Below are 14,504 nucleotides of genomic sequence, written 5' to 3' on the forward strand. Positions count from 1 at the left end.
ATTTAGTGCTCCTCAAGGGAGGACTTAAACACCATCAAATCGCCTCCAGAGGGACTGGCCCTACTTAAAGCCCACTGAAGTGCAAAGAAACTGTCAGTGAGTGGTTTTGTTTGAGCAGCCCAGTCAAGTTCTAAATCCAAAGAGCATGTGGGAAGATCTGGGCAGCCATGCAGGGCTGCACCCTTCCCAGGAGTCTGCTGCCAGACAGTGCCAGCCCCTGGGGACCAAATGAAGATGATAGGCTGGTGGGGCAATGGAGAGGCTTTCACACACACCACTGGGGTTTTTTTTTCCCTCCTTTTTTGTGGGGCAGTGGAATCCAACAGCTGTACAGAACACACCTTTCACCTTTAACTTTAATTAAAATAGAGTTTATTAGCTTTTCTTTTAATACAAACATGAGAAAGGAAAACCACCTGAAGATGTAGTGTTATTTTCAGTATTGAATTGAGATCAATACCTGAAGTGCCAAGTCCCGTGGTTTGGGAGCCAGGGGCTGGCACATTTGCATACTGCAAAAGGCTGTATGCATCACTTGAACAGCTGAGTGCAGCCACACTGATGATGGCACTCACACAGCCCCACTCCCAAAGGCAGATGGACTTGTTGTTCAGTGTAAGTTTCTGGGCCTTGGCCGTAAGAGGAAGTGCACAAAACCCGTGTCATTCGGAGGGAGATCTGCTCCTAGGACACTGCCTAGAACCTATTTGGATCCAAGAAGGGAAGATACTACAAAGACTTGTAACAGGAAGAGTCTACAATAATACTTATCCTGTTTAGAGTTCAGTTACAGAGCTTGAAAGTAAGCTCTGTTCTAAAGTCTCAGAAAGAGCAAACCCCAAGCCTCTAGAGCAGTTGCACAAGATAAAATTCACTTTGGGAAAAAAAAAGGTTTATAGAAAGCTTTTTGATAATTCTCAGTTGAACACAATATCTTTCCATCTACCTTCATAGGTAGTCCAGGATTCTCAAACTCATTATTGTCTCATTATGAATGTAACTTCCTCCCAGGAAACTGAAACCCAAGGAGAGCCAGATGGATGCACAATATCAGCTTTAGGAACTCACTGTATATAGCACAAGAGATCTGCAGTAGAACTCAGAGAAGCAGTGCTGCACACACGCCATTCACCACTGGATTGCTACACTGTTTGGGATGGTGATGATGTTTCCAGACCAACTTTTTCATTCAATGCCTCAGAAAAATACACAGATTACATCTCTTCCAGAGCAACATAAGTATTAGAAAATGGGAGAAGCACCATAATTCACAAGAAATGCAGCATGGACCCTATACATTTTAACAATACATAAAACCGTATCTCTGCCCCCAGTCAAAACATTCAAAGTCTTTTGACAATCTTTACTGGAGTGAAGTTGTGGGTGCAGAGACGGAATTCCTTCCTGCTGGGCAGCTTCTTGGTATGAACACATCACCAATAATAGCAGCTTTTAGTAGCCAAACCAGGGAAAAGCCATCAACATGTGTCTATGCTACTGTTTTCAGCTCCAGAGCGGCTTTATACTTTAAGAGTCCCGTGTGTTGTTTTTGTTAACACTGCATTGACCTGAAATACAAATGCAGCGAAGACTCTGGATGACAGGGGAGAGGAGGGAAGAACATTGTAACTATAGTCATGTGGTTAGTGTTTAAATTCTAAAATTTAAAACTACTTATTATTAAAAACCTCAAGAGTTCACAGCTATAGGCCTACATAGTAAGCAAACGTCTGTGGAGGAGAGAAGGAGATAAGTTTGTTTTTGCACCTCTGGATACATCAAAAGGAGGAGAGAGTTGATTTGACAAAGGTCTTGTCTTTTGCACCAAGTGTGTTCTTCAAGCGCTGGGCTCCCTTGGCTGGCTCCCTCTCGCCTCCCGTTGCTGAAGCCACCGTCCGGGCTGGCTGGCGTGCGTGGAGTGGTGATTCCTGCGGCTCCTGGCGTGCTGCTCCTGTGCTGCTCCTCGCTCTCTCCTCACGAGAGGATGGCATTAGAACGGCGGATACCAACCAAGTTATCAGCACTGAAAGATCGTCTCATAGCAGCTTTGGACAAGTCTTTGTATTTGTCTTCACACAGCCGGGAGATTGCCTGCACACCACACACACACACAAAATGCAAAACCCGCATTAGGAAGGTCTGAACGTTCCAAGGGAGGTTTTACACCTGCAGTTCCACCAGCACAGGTGCTCTGCAGCGGTGACACTTCTGGCTTTTCTCCAGAATGACAATAGATAAGGACTGCTCTGGAGGGAAAGCAGTAATGGGGTCTGTCCCCAGGTAAACATGGGCCATCAGAACAGTAGACCTAAAGAAGGTGAGTGGTTTCCACATGCAAGTATCTTCTTTATTTCACTAGTCTCACTATCTAATGAAAAACTTGGATCCAGTTCAGACTTAAGTTTGTGGAAGTTATGTTGAAAATTACCCCAGTAGCTGGGTCTGGTGCATGCAGCAGCACAAAAATTTTATTTCAACACTGCAGAAATGCACACAGGCATTTCTCTGAGAAAAAAGGTTCAAACTGAAAAGCATTCTGTGCTCCCTTGGGCATCTTACACTTGGCCACTCAGGGCAAGCAAGCCAAGGAAATTAATTTCTACTAGTGTGTCTGTTTTGCCTTTACCTTCTCTACACCCTCACTCCCAACATTTTCTCTCTTACCAGGATCACCCCCACGATCTGAGATGGGAGGGCAGCCATGGTACTTTACTATAGCAATTAAATATTAGCACATGTAGACAATCCAGTGTTGAATTGCTTTTTCATGAATTTATTGGCTTGCCTTTGCCCTGCTTATCTAGCTGTTCTAGTAACAAGACTAGTTACTTAAATCCTAGTAAGACAATTGTCAAAAAATACTGCATCTCCTCCCCTGCAAGGCCTGTTTCTGATTGGAGACTTCAGGCATTATCAATGCAAATTAATAAGGATACTTGTAATAAAAAAAAAACAAAACTAAATTTCAGCCCTGAACATTTACTTCCATTAATAATTTACCACCTATCACCAGATGAACTTTCAGAGTCCTGTGATCAGCTACAAGCCTGCACCTTCCCTTTAAGCCAGCACCCATTCAGCACAGCCCAGTGTTCTGCAAGTTCAAAAGGTGAAAAGCACTCTGAGCATGAATAAAGTTCTAAGTGTATTTTAAAATAATTATTTACATTTATTTCTGCCGACCTTCTGGAGGCATGCATTTGGCTCAAGAGTGGCATTCTTTGAGACACTGGCGGCATGAGCTCCTGGTGCAAGACCAGACAGACTCTCCATCCTGCTCTAATGCTAGCACATCAATCACACAGCAACCTGTGTTGACATATTTAGCCCCAGTTGCCCATATGGTGTAAATCAGTTTTCAGTTTCTGGAATTCACTAATTCACTGCTTTATACAGGCTCCTATCAGCTGCTTATATGCCTCTAACTGAAAAGTAGAATTAAAAATTTTAGCAAATAGTCTAAATATTTATCACATTTTAGAATTAAACCCCAAAATGTCCAATATACATGCATTAGTAAGTGCATGATAGCGAATTACAAAGTGGTCTAAAATTACTCTGGTTTTAAATACCAAGCCCCCAAATACTAAGAAAGAAGAAACAAAACAGGCTCACAATCTGTAAATCATCCACTTATGCCCTGGCACTGAGCAGTTCAGTAAACAATTTCCTGTGGACTATGAACTGCCCTACAACCACATTTACAATTAGTGACAGTGTTAGCTTAAAGTGCAAGTAACAAGGGTGAGACAAAGCAGAAGAGCTGCATTGCTTAACTTTAAATAAAGGAATTCATAGGCATATCATACTTCTCATTCCAAAGGACCAGGAGGGATCCCACTTACTCCTGAACTTCAGGCGCTTATGGGACAAAATAAAATCCCTAGCCCTTGGCAGAATTATTGGGGGTGGACAATGGAACAATATAAGCCAAGAATCTGCAGCACACCCCTCTCTGAAAGGGACTGTGGTACCAGTGTGTACAGGGCCTGTGGTAATGCTTTTGTTGAAAGGTCAACAAAACAACATGCAGAGTCATCAATTAAACCTGGACAGATGAAAGGTTGCATTGATCCAACAAGAAATTTCCCTGGGAACCCAGGTAATTTGTATATTTTCAAAAAGTCTTACATATCTCCAGCAACTAGGAATACTGACTCTGCAGAAGTTAAAGCTTTTTAAAACGAGCCTTCATGCCAGGAAGGCTGCGGGGCCTCCCCACAAGGGCAGCCTTTCCATGGAGCAGAAAGGGACAGTAATCTGCATTTACACCCCTTGGGGCATTCTGAAGGGTTCCCAACAAGGGGCTATTCCAAAAGTTTATCTTAAAGCAGCGTTTCTTTGTAAAGGTGGGAAGCCACAACTTATTTCTACAGCTGCCCCCAGACAAATTGTTTATTAAAGCATGAGAGCAGTAAGAGTGCTCCCTCTAAATCTAAAAGCAGCTGTGCAGTGGGATGCAGTGGGAAACCTTCAGCTGGTAGTATTTAGAAGGGTCTGAGTGTGACTGTCTCTAGGTGCTTGGAATACAGACTGTGACCAGGGAAGGACAGACAATCCATTACGTATGACTCTAATCCTTTCAATCTTAAGTAGCCTAGCTGAACTACGGTTCCCAAAATAACATCCATTTTATTCTGCTATCTGCTAGACTTTTCTAATAGCTCCCAAAACCCTTCCTTTCCTCAGAATTCTAGCTTAGCCTATGCATGGTTTTAGAAGTGCTAACTGTATTTATAAAAGGGTTAAATTACCCTGTAATACACTAATCTAAAAGCTTTTTAGTTTTTCTAACTGCCACTTAACATGATTAGCAACAGATGCTCTTACTACTCATACAAGAGAGAGGAGTCCCCAGCTCAGCCACTCTCAGACCATTTACCTCCAGCTTCTGTGCTCTCTCTTTACTGAGAGGCTCCAGCAGAAAGCTCAGGTTATTGTCATCTGCTAGGGAGCGAAGATCAAAGTAGTATTTGGCGTAAACACTGGCAGGAACATTGATATTAAACTGCAGTAGCTCCAAGAAGTGTCTTTCCATCTCATTCCTAGGAGGCGTAAGGACAGGAGACAAAGGAAAAAAAAAGATTGTTTTAGCTGGCTGAAAACACTGAAGAGACCTCAAGCTTGTTTTAAACCCAGCAACTTTGAAACAGGTCACGGAGAGCTGTACATTATTAGTTTCGAGAGACAGGTCATTGCCTGGTGCTCCAAAAAAGGTGCAGCTTCTGAGTGCTGGCACCTCGGGCTGGGCTCGGAAGGCAGCGCCCTGCGTGCACCTGCCCGGCGGAGCGAGCTTCATCCTGCGAGTTCCATTAGTGCAGCTGTACAATTCATGCGCCATTCGCACTCTCATACGGCCCCACGCTATAGTGATCAGATGAAAGGAATGATGTATGCTGTTTATTAGCTCTGAAGAACTTGCAGACATTTTCACCAGGCTGATAACAGGAAGGGGGTTTATTGAAGCAGAGGCGGACTAACAAAAGGAGTAGGCAGATCACCACGGCAACAAATGGATCTATGAAGAGCTGCTGCTATTATCTCACAGAAAAAAGCCTCTTGAAGCAACATGGATTCATCTCCAATAAATAAATAAATAAGCAGCATTAGGTGGGAGAAGGAATTTTCTCCTCAATAGCATTAGGCAGGATAACAAAGTACTATGTCAAAGGGCATTGTCCAGTTTTTACTCTTGTCTGTTTTCACTGGGCAAAATACTTGGAGGAAAGCGTGGAGAGTGCCATGACATGAAAAAAACTGCTTCAGCTACTGTAATGTGGTCAGCTAAAGCAGAGGAGAAACAATGTTTTACAAATTAACCTAAAAAGAAACTGGTGGTACTCAAACCCAGCAATTCAGTTCAACAACAACTCAACAACAGCCCCTACAGGTAGCAAATCTGTTCCAACAGAATTTAGCAGCTGTACAGGCCAACAGTGAATACTCCAGAGGATGAGCTGCACCATGTCAGTGCCAAGGTTGTGACTGCTTTTTTGGGAGCTTCTAAAATGGATGCTTTACCTATCAGTGCGGGGGCAAATAAATCAAGGAATCATCTGTGTTGTCCTGTATTGGGTGGTGGATCTCAGTATGAATAGCAGCTTTGTGTTTCTTTCTAGCATAGCAGACTTGAGTATCATTGAACCTAGTGCCAAAATTAATTTCCTGTTCATATGGTCATAAGCCTATAGAAATGTAAATCAGATAATGTTTTGATGATCAGCTGATCAGAGGTTGATTTACCCTGTGAGTAAATGCTCTTCACTGCCCCTTTTGTACTCACTAGGCTAATACATTTTAATTCTGTAAAAATACAATTCTTCATTGGATTAACAGGTCTATTAACAGTGGTTTAAATCCTGGGAAAGGATAATGCCCATGTTTTTTCTGTGCCTTATTTACAAATATATGTAGCCTAAAGAATGAACAGCATGTGTCCTCTTACAAACAATCATGGCAAGATTAGTAGCTGTACTGTTAATTTTTCAGCAATTATGGATTTGGTCTCATCAAAGCGAGCAAAAGGATGACTTCCAAATGTCAACTGAATTTCCTTTGATTTTTTTCCCTCATTAGAAATAAGTAAAACAATACAAAAAACTATCTCCCAAAACCCAAAAGAACAATGTCTTTCATTTAAAAAACCCACCTTTTCCTTGGGCAAATAGAAAAGGGCTTGTGATAGAAAAATTAAGATAAACACTTCAGCTGTGTTGAGTAGGATGAGGCAAAGGCAAATGACCACATGTGGCAGTTGCCAGGCCTGGATCTTGTATCCCTTCAGAACCTAAGAGCCCTAAAAACCAGCTCCTGAAAACCCCAAAGCTGTTGGGGGCACTGCCAGCACAACTCTGAGCAGTGGAGGCAGAGTTTGGTGGGGAGGAGGTGCAGCCGTGCTGCCTTCAAAAGGGCTGCCTGGCTTGTAAGCACACACACACAGAGATTTGCAAACTGGGTAAATTAAATCAGATATAAAACCTTCAGGCAGTTCCAGAGTGGTGCAGCCCCTGTGCTTGGCTTGCAGTGGTTCAACAAGAGCATCTGCCAGGTTAGTGAGATCCTTCTAGACAGAGAGAGCCAAAAGGAGAGCTCAGAGTAGCTCACAAACAGAACCTGCCACCAGCTCCTGTAGATGGGCTGTCCCTGCACAGGGACGCTCACCCAGGGAGTGATACCTGGCAGAGTCCTGCCAAGCTGTCCTTAGCTGCAGAGCTGCTGGGATTTTGGGGGGAGTTTTTGGCAGCATCACCAGCCATCTCCAACATTAGAATGCAACTGTGACTGAAATCCTTTGCCTATTATTTTCTCTCACTAACATCTGTATTTGGAATACTCATTATCAAATGACTGGTTTAAAAATACTGCAACTACTAAAAGTCACAGTAACTATGTACCAACCATGAATTGAAGGTAGGCTTGTAAACTTAAAACAAATACTGCCAAGTATTTGAAGCAGTTTTCCAAGGTCCCTAAAATGGTGATGTTATCCAGCCAAGGAGTGCTGAAGTCTGCCCAGCTGCAGAGCCTGGGATGAACACCCTGTGCCACTGTCAGGAAGGGGGTAGTACAGTGTCTGCCCATACCTAAATTCAAAGGTCTAAATTATCTCAAATGAGATGGGATTACAAAAATCCCATCCTCAAATTGGAGGGGGAAAAAAAGCCTAAAATTCCATCTATTTTCCTTACCACCATCACTGCTTTGAAAATGCAAGTACTCACAATTGCAAGAGACCCAGCGTTGGCAATAGAGGATAAATATCCTGCTTGTTAAAGATATTTTCTGTGCTATCAATTTGATTTGTCCCAAATAGGGTTAGAAGAAGAGACATCAAAAAGAGCAAGATGTACACTCCAGCACTTCTGGCTTTGCTGACCCCACTTCAGCCATCTCAGAGTTATTTGCAGCAATGCTTAAAGTATGTTCCTCAGAGAGATGAGTACTCAGGGCCAGGCTAAGTGGAGATGTACATTGTATAAAATCACTAATTATGCTTTCCTGAAAGCAGAGCTGGCAGTGTCCTGCATTTTGAGACAAAGGACTCCCAGGCAAGGGGTATGTATAAAACAAGTAACAGTGGCTGCTGTTTGAGATGTGAAATAATTTGAATAATAAAAATTGTTTTGGTGCAGAAAATTCCCTCATTTCTAGAAATACAGCCCCCTACCTAAAAGGGAGGAAAGTAGATATTCCTCCTCCTGAAGAGTCCCAAATGAATAATTACTTACTGTATTTGAAACACTAGTTTGGGCTGAATCCAGGGAAGAGAGCCTGGGGCAAGAGCACTGCCCCATGACAGAGGCAGCCTCCCAGTGCTGTGTGCAGAGCTCTGCCAGCTCAGTCTGCTCCTGTGCTACAACTGGCTGTCACTGCACAGGCCTGCACACGTGCAGGGCACAGCCCTGTGATTCAACTCAAACACACACGAAGCATCTCATGAAAGCAAGGCCAGAATGCCTGGTCGTTTAAGCGGGACTTGTATAATTTCTACCTGTGATAATAAGAGAAATAGGAGAACAAGCTAGCAAACAGATTTAAAACAAAAATACTGACCTTTCAAAGCTCTGAGATAGAACTTTGTGAGAAGGAATTTAACAGAAAACCTAATGTTCTAACTACAGTTCACATAAACACAGCTCCAGCCCAAAGTATGAGCCTGGAGCCATGAGGATGAGTATCTTCCCATACTGAAGAATCTGGCTTAAAGCTGAGTGCAGCAAGAAAAGACAGCAGATGCAAAATTTCTGAAAAACTGAAATGGATGTCTGAGACAAAAATACATCTAAGGAACAGCCTTACAAAAACAAGCAGTAATGAGACTGAGGACTTTGTTTTCAGCACTCTAAGGACAACTAAGAACCGACCCAGAGAGGATAAGCTGCAGCAGTAGCTGTGGCCTGCACAACACCTGCTGGCCAGCAGCAGCACTGGAGCTCAGACCTTGAGATATTTAGGCCTTAACTGGACACACAAGCACACATTAAAGTCCCAAGTTATGGTTTACCTTGCAATTCTTCAAACTCTAAAACAGAAAAGGCAGGGGACAAATTTAGTTCACTTTTTTTTTTTCTCCTTGTAAAAACCCTTTTGATAAGACTATAAATTGGGCAGTTTATTTCCATGGCTCATCACTGAGATTAAGAAGGTAAAGAAAACTAACTTGGCAGTCACTCACATAAATCATTAAAATTATTAATAGAGATTTGTCTCAAAGTAGGGTAATTATCCAAAGTTTCTTGAGGTAAAAAAGAGAATGAGGCCAGACACTAAATATACACCTTAGATATATATATACATCATAGCAACAGAGAGAGATTTTTTCAGCATGATCACGTGCTATTTAAAAAACCATAAATAAACAACAACAAAAAAATCACATACAAAAAAAAAACCCCAAAACCCCACCACTGCAGACCACCCAAACCTTGCAACTTACATGTCTTCAACAGTAATGTCCTTCAATATTTGGCAATAATCCACATTCCACACAGCTTGATCATCCCAGACTTTAGAAGCCAGCAGAATAGCTCCTAGGACTATCCTCTTCCAGTTACTAGGGCATATGTCAATCTCTGCATAGGTTAAAAGCCTTTCCAAATAAACCTATACAAAGAAAAAGGGAAAATAACCAAACAACAAAACCCCACAATTATATGTGTGTAATTAAGACCTGGAGCAGAGCTGAGCAGCAAACATGCCAGCCCAATAGGACTATTTATTACTGTTAAGTGTGTCAATGTAAGTATCAGTCATTACTACTTACACTTAAGAATCCAAATTTTCAGGAGCTACAGGTTCCATTTTTTATTTTCCCCCAAGAGCTGGACCACCAGGGCACACAATAGCTAGTGAGGTGAGAGTTCTGAGCAATGAGCACTGCTGCTTTGGGGAGACACTGCTCCAGCTCTGTCACCAGTCACACATCACTGGCAGGGAGCAGATCACTCCACACCACATTAACCTTTCATCCTCACTAAGGTTCAGCTCTTGTAGCTTAGGCAGTGAGACAAGCCCAAAGATGTGCCTTGGTCTTTTCCTCCCATGAGATCTCAAACCAGCTCCAGGATGTTGAGTCTCTCTCTTCCTTGAAAACTGATCTATGTACTAAGAAATACGCACTTTCAAATTTGAATAGAAATTGTTTTTAATTTTATATTCCCTCATCTAAATCCAAATTTCTAATGTAGCTTCAGCTAAATTAGTGGGTAAGGGAAGTTTCACCTATTAAGGTCTAAGGGAAGAATTGATCTTTGTCACTGAGTTCTCTCCATGCTTTCTTCCCATCCTTGGCTTGTAGCCTTCAAATAGCCTAAAGGTGTTCCTATAATAACAGGGCCATCTAGTGGTAAAATTCACTTTAAAAGCTAACTCCATTTTTTGTAAATACTTCACATAGTTTGCCCAGGGTTAGCTGTCATCTTGTTCTGTCAAAATTGCTTGCCTGTCTTTGAAAAAGCAAAAACCTCCAACTACTGTCAGAATTTCAACAGCTCATAAATATTTGGCTTTTTTAATTACTCATTTCCTTATTAAAGAGAGTCTTTCAAGCTGAATTTGCTTAATTGCTATACTGTCTTTTGGTGACAATTCTGTTCTCCTTTCCCACTGTTTTTCAGAAAGAATCCACAATGAAGACTGAAGTTTAGTGTGCAACAAAGTGCAGTTTGAGAGAGAGTCTAAAGTAGCAATTAAACTTCCTTTCATATACATATATGCACACATACACAAATATATATATCTATATATATATATATATATATATATATATATATATATATATATATATAAATTTAAAAAATAATTGATGAATTTTAAAATCCATCATGCTTTCTGAAATCAAACAACGAACTGTAATGTAATATTGTTCTTAAATTCTAAGCACCTCCATCTCACCTGGGGAAAAAAGTTACCGCCTCTTTGGCTTAATTAAAAAAAAAGTTTGGTAGAAAGATGGCAATGATTGAAGGACATAATAATGAGAAAGATCCTCTCCTAGAGTTCCTATAGGATTGACTCTTGGTCCCTTTAGACTCTTGTGGTTAATATGAACTCAAAACTAACACCTTCCCCTGCACACAGCTGAAATAAAAAATGTTTTTGGGTACGATCTAATCACACCCCAGTTTACAGTATCCCACTGTTCAGCTCTTCTCAAGCTTCTTCAGTGAGTTATGTATTATGAAACCAACAGGGTTTTATTGGGCAAGTAATTAAGCATTACATATTTATATACAGAAAAGAGAATTGCCCTTTTATTTAATCACTTCGGTGACTACTTAGAAATCTATAATGAACTCACTTGTACTGTGCTGTCTTTAACAGGGTTTCACGAGATACTCTGACCTATTTCACTGCCAGTTCAGCCCAGGTCTCTGCAGGAGGAGAGGGAAAGCCCTGCAGAAGCAGGAGCTGAGGCAGTGCCCTTACCAGTGTGACTATTGCACATTCTGCTGTCAGCTGCGCCGCGCTGAAGAGCGTCCGGACAAAGCGGTAGATGTGCTTGTGGTCAGGGTCGTGCTTGTAGTAGTCATCTGGGACCTCCTCCCGCTGAAATAAAGTTCTTGGAGTTACTGAAAAGCTGCCTACTTAACACTGACTGCAAAGAACAGCTTATTTCTTCTCACCGAGGTGTATACACCCATTTCCTGTCACACAGTTATACCCTGAAAGAAGCAGCCTTGCAATATTGCAAACATTCCAAACAAAACACAGGAGCTTTAGCTGGTTAGCTGGTCTCTCTTTTCTGACCACTTGTTTCATCTGTAGGGCCAACAGGAAAGAGCATGAACTACCATCATCACTGCTAGGTGCTAACTATTGTCCATGGAACATTCTTCAGACTGAAAGAGATGTAAAAAAAAAAAAAAAAAAATCCTCCCTGCAAGAAAATCACAGGTATATGCACACCAGAGAAACAATGGCTCTTCAAAAGGCAAAATTTACAGACTTCAAGAGATTCCTCTTCAAGCTGAGGAAGCACTGAAGAACACATGGCAGTAATTCTGTCACAGGTAGCACTAGAAGGTAATTTACACTGCCTTCATAGGACTCATTCTTGAGAGACTCCAGAAAGACAACAAAACTAATGAACAACTGGATTTAACTCTGACACAGTGCTAAACTGTTTCTAAACACAGGGGAGAAGCTCAGAAATAAACAGTCCATAAAAGCAATCCTAAAGTAAGTGTTTGAGATATGTTCTGATACTTAGCACTTTTTCTGGAGGGATGAAACTTCAAGAGCTCCAGCTCTGCACACTGGTTCTGCAAGACTGATACTGAATGGATTTCTGTCTACAGTCCAAGTTAGACCTGCAGTATGGTCAGGACAGCAGCTGAGAACAGCACAGCTGCTTGACACCAAGCTAGCAGTTGAAAGGTAAGCAAAGCAGTATTTTCCTGTGGTTTTGTAGTTTGAAAAAGCTGGGGAGCATTGTCAAGTAAAGTGCAGATGTAAGTTAACTTAGTGCTGCCCACACAGCCTTCTAATACACCACTGAGCAACAGAGGTTACCTCTGCAGGGGGGCCATGCAGCATGAGGAACAGCATGAGCAGGAACACTGCTCATTCCTGTGCTACACGTGGTACAAAAGCACATCTGAAGTACATTTTTGCTGACTGGATGTCCTGAGGTACCCCAAAATGGTATTGTATTCCTCATCCATCTGTGCCCAAAATCTCACTGTGTCTTAAGGACCTGCTGTGGGAAGCTGGGGATGGGTGGATGCTGTCCCAGGTGCTTTTAGACTTGGCTCTGGAAGGCAGCTGGGCCCTGCTGCTGTGTGGGCTTGGCTTTGCAGCTGCCTGGTCTTGCCTTGAGCACAGGATTTGCCCATTTTGGGTTCTCTTTTTGGTGTTTTTTTCCCTGGTCTCAGAGAGACTGCTGTTAGTGGCTTTCTCATCTTGGGAAGGATATTTCTGGCATTTTGGGTCTCTCCTTGGTCCCCCAGGATGTGAGATTCAGCAGTTCGGTTTTTAGCAGTTATTTACTGTTAATCTTTGTCTGTTGCTGTTTTGTTTGTTAGTAAACTGTTATTTTTTCACTTACATCTACTTGTGTTCATTCCTTATTGGTGGAAAGGGATTGGTTGAACCTATACACAGAGGCAACTTATTCCAGAGTGTTTTCCTTTTAAATTGTCTCAAACCAAGGCACTGGAAGTGAGAAAGGAAGCACTAAGACTGGTATTTGTGACTAAATCCATGATACTGGTACCTGGGTCCCATTAGGGTCAGCAGAGCTGGGTTTGGACTCCTTGTGACTGCATCTTTAGAACACAAGGTGTTCAGAGATTGCTTCTGTTAATTAACCTTCCTGAAGGAACAGCAGGTACCCAGGCAAAACACCATTGCTATAGAAACTAACAAGCCATGTGTGCCTTTCCCTCACAAGTGTGACAATCAGCCCTAACTCTATTTCTGTCTGTATGCTGCAGGAAGGTAGAAGAGACCTTTAAGTGCTCCCCAGAGGACACAATGATTGTCTTCTCATTTAATAGGAGGGAGGCTATAAGAAAGGATCAAAGGATGTCAGGTTGTTAAATAAAGAAATTGTCTGATGGAGCTCATCTTACATAAATAATTTTGAATGCGAAACAACAGATTCAGGCATTTCAAATTGTGGGAGAGGTTTTCCAGTGACTTCTCTGAGCCAGAGAGAAGTTTGATAAGAGGATCCATGTTTACCCCTGAAAGAATTTCCTACCAAGGTCATTGACACAGAAACCAAGAAAGAGAGGAGGATAAGTAAGAGCAACCTGCAACTCTATTCCAATAAGTTCTCTGTTTGTCTCTTCTGACCAATGAGTAAAGTGTAAACTTAGGAGTTTTTTAAGAATGTATAAAAAGCATGCATGCTAGAATAAAAAAGGATTTGAAGCTCCTGAAAATTGAGTGTTTTGTATTGTGACCATATCAACCACAACATTAAAATAGTTTTGGTCCACACTTTTTGCTCTGAAGTGCTACAATCCATACAAGAAATCTTGAATATAGCTCTTGTCCTGAAGTTCTTTTTTTTAAAAATTGAATAAAGAGTTTATTTATATTGCACTGTACAATTCCTTGTACTGCCAGTCCTATTTTAGGATGAAACTTTAACAAACTTAAAATATTAACTTGTTTATTAAAATCTGTTTATTAACAATTGAGATCCACAGAATAGGTCCTCCTGCATTCACTCAGTAAGTCCCAGAGCAAATTCAATTTTTAAACCTGCTGGATCTTTGCTAAATTGATTTCACATGAAAAACAAAGTAAGTGGTTCTGTAGGATAGGCATTAAGCTAGGGGTGCTCAAACCAGATGTGAAAAGCACACGCTCCACTCTTGAGCTTCCCTGTACTATGAGGTTTTGCATCTTTAGGAGTGTCTAAAAAGGTGAACCAGGACCAGTCACATTAAAATCACATCCTGAATGCTCCTTGCTGTTACTGCAAGCACATTTGCCTTAAAATGTTGCCTTTCCAGTTTTTTAAGGGCCATGCTCACTGTTGCCTACTTTGT

General features: G+C 41.7%; 1 protein-coding gene across 1 annotated transcript in view; it reads right to left on the reverse strand.

The window, feature by feature from the left end:
• Window positions 1-355: 355 nt before the first annotated feature.
• CCNYL1 (cyclin Y like 1) overlaps window positions 356-14,504 on the reverse strand; it is a 37,038-nt gene continuing 22,889 nt past the window's right edge. The window contains exons 7-10 of the mRNA XM_059475985.1: window positions 11,428-11,547; window positions 9,437-9,603; window positions 4,883-5,045; window positions 356-2,091 (exon numbers count right to left, since the gene is read on the reverse strand). Of these exons, the coding sequence (XP_059331968.1) occupies window positions 1,975-2,091; window positions 4,883-5,045; window positions 9,437-9,603; window positions 11,428-11,547 (567 nt within the window). The 3' untranslated portion in view covers window positions 356-1,974. The remainder of the gene's footprint in view (window positions 2,092-4,882; window positions 5,046-9,436; window positions 9,604-11,427; window positions 11,548-14,504) is intronic.

Source organism: Ammospiza nelsoni, chromosome 7, assembly GCF_027579445.1.
Source record: "Ammospiza nelsoni isolate bAmmNel1 chromosome 7, bAmmNel1.pri, whole genome shotgun sequence".
In the NCBI taxonomy this organism is placed as follows: Eukaryota; Metazoa; Chordata; class Aves; order Passeriformes; family Passerellidae; genus Ammospiza; species Ammospiza nelsoni.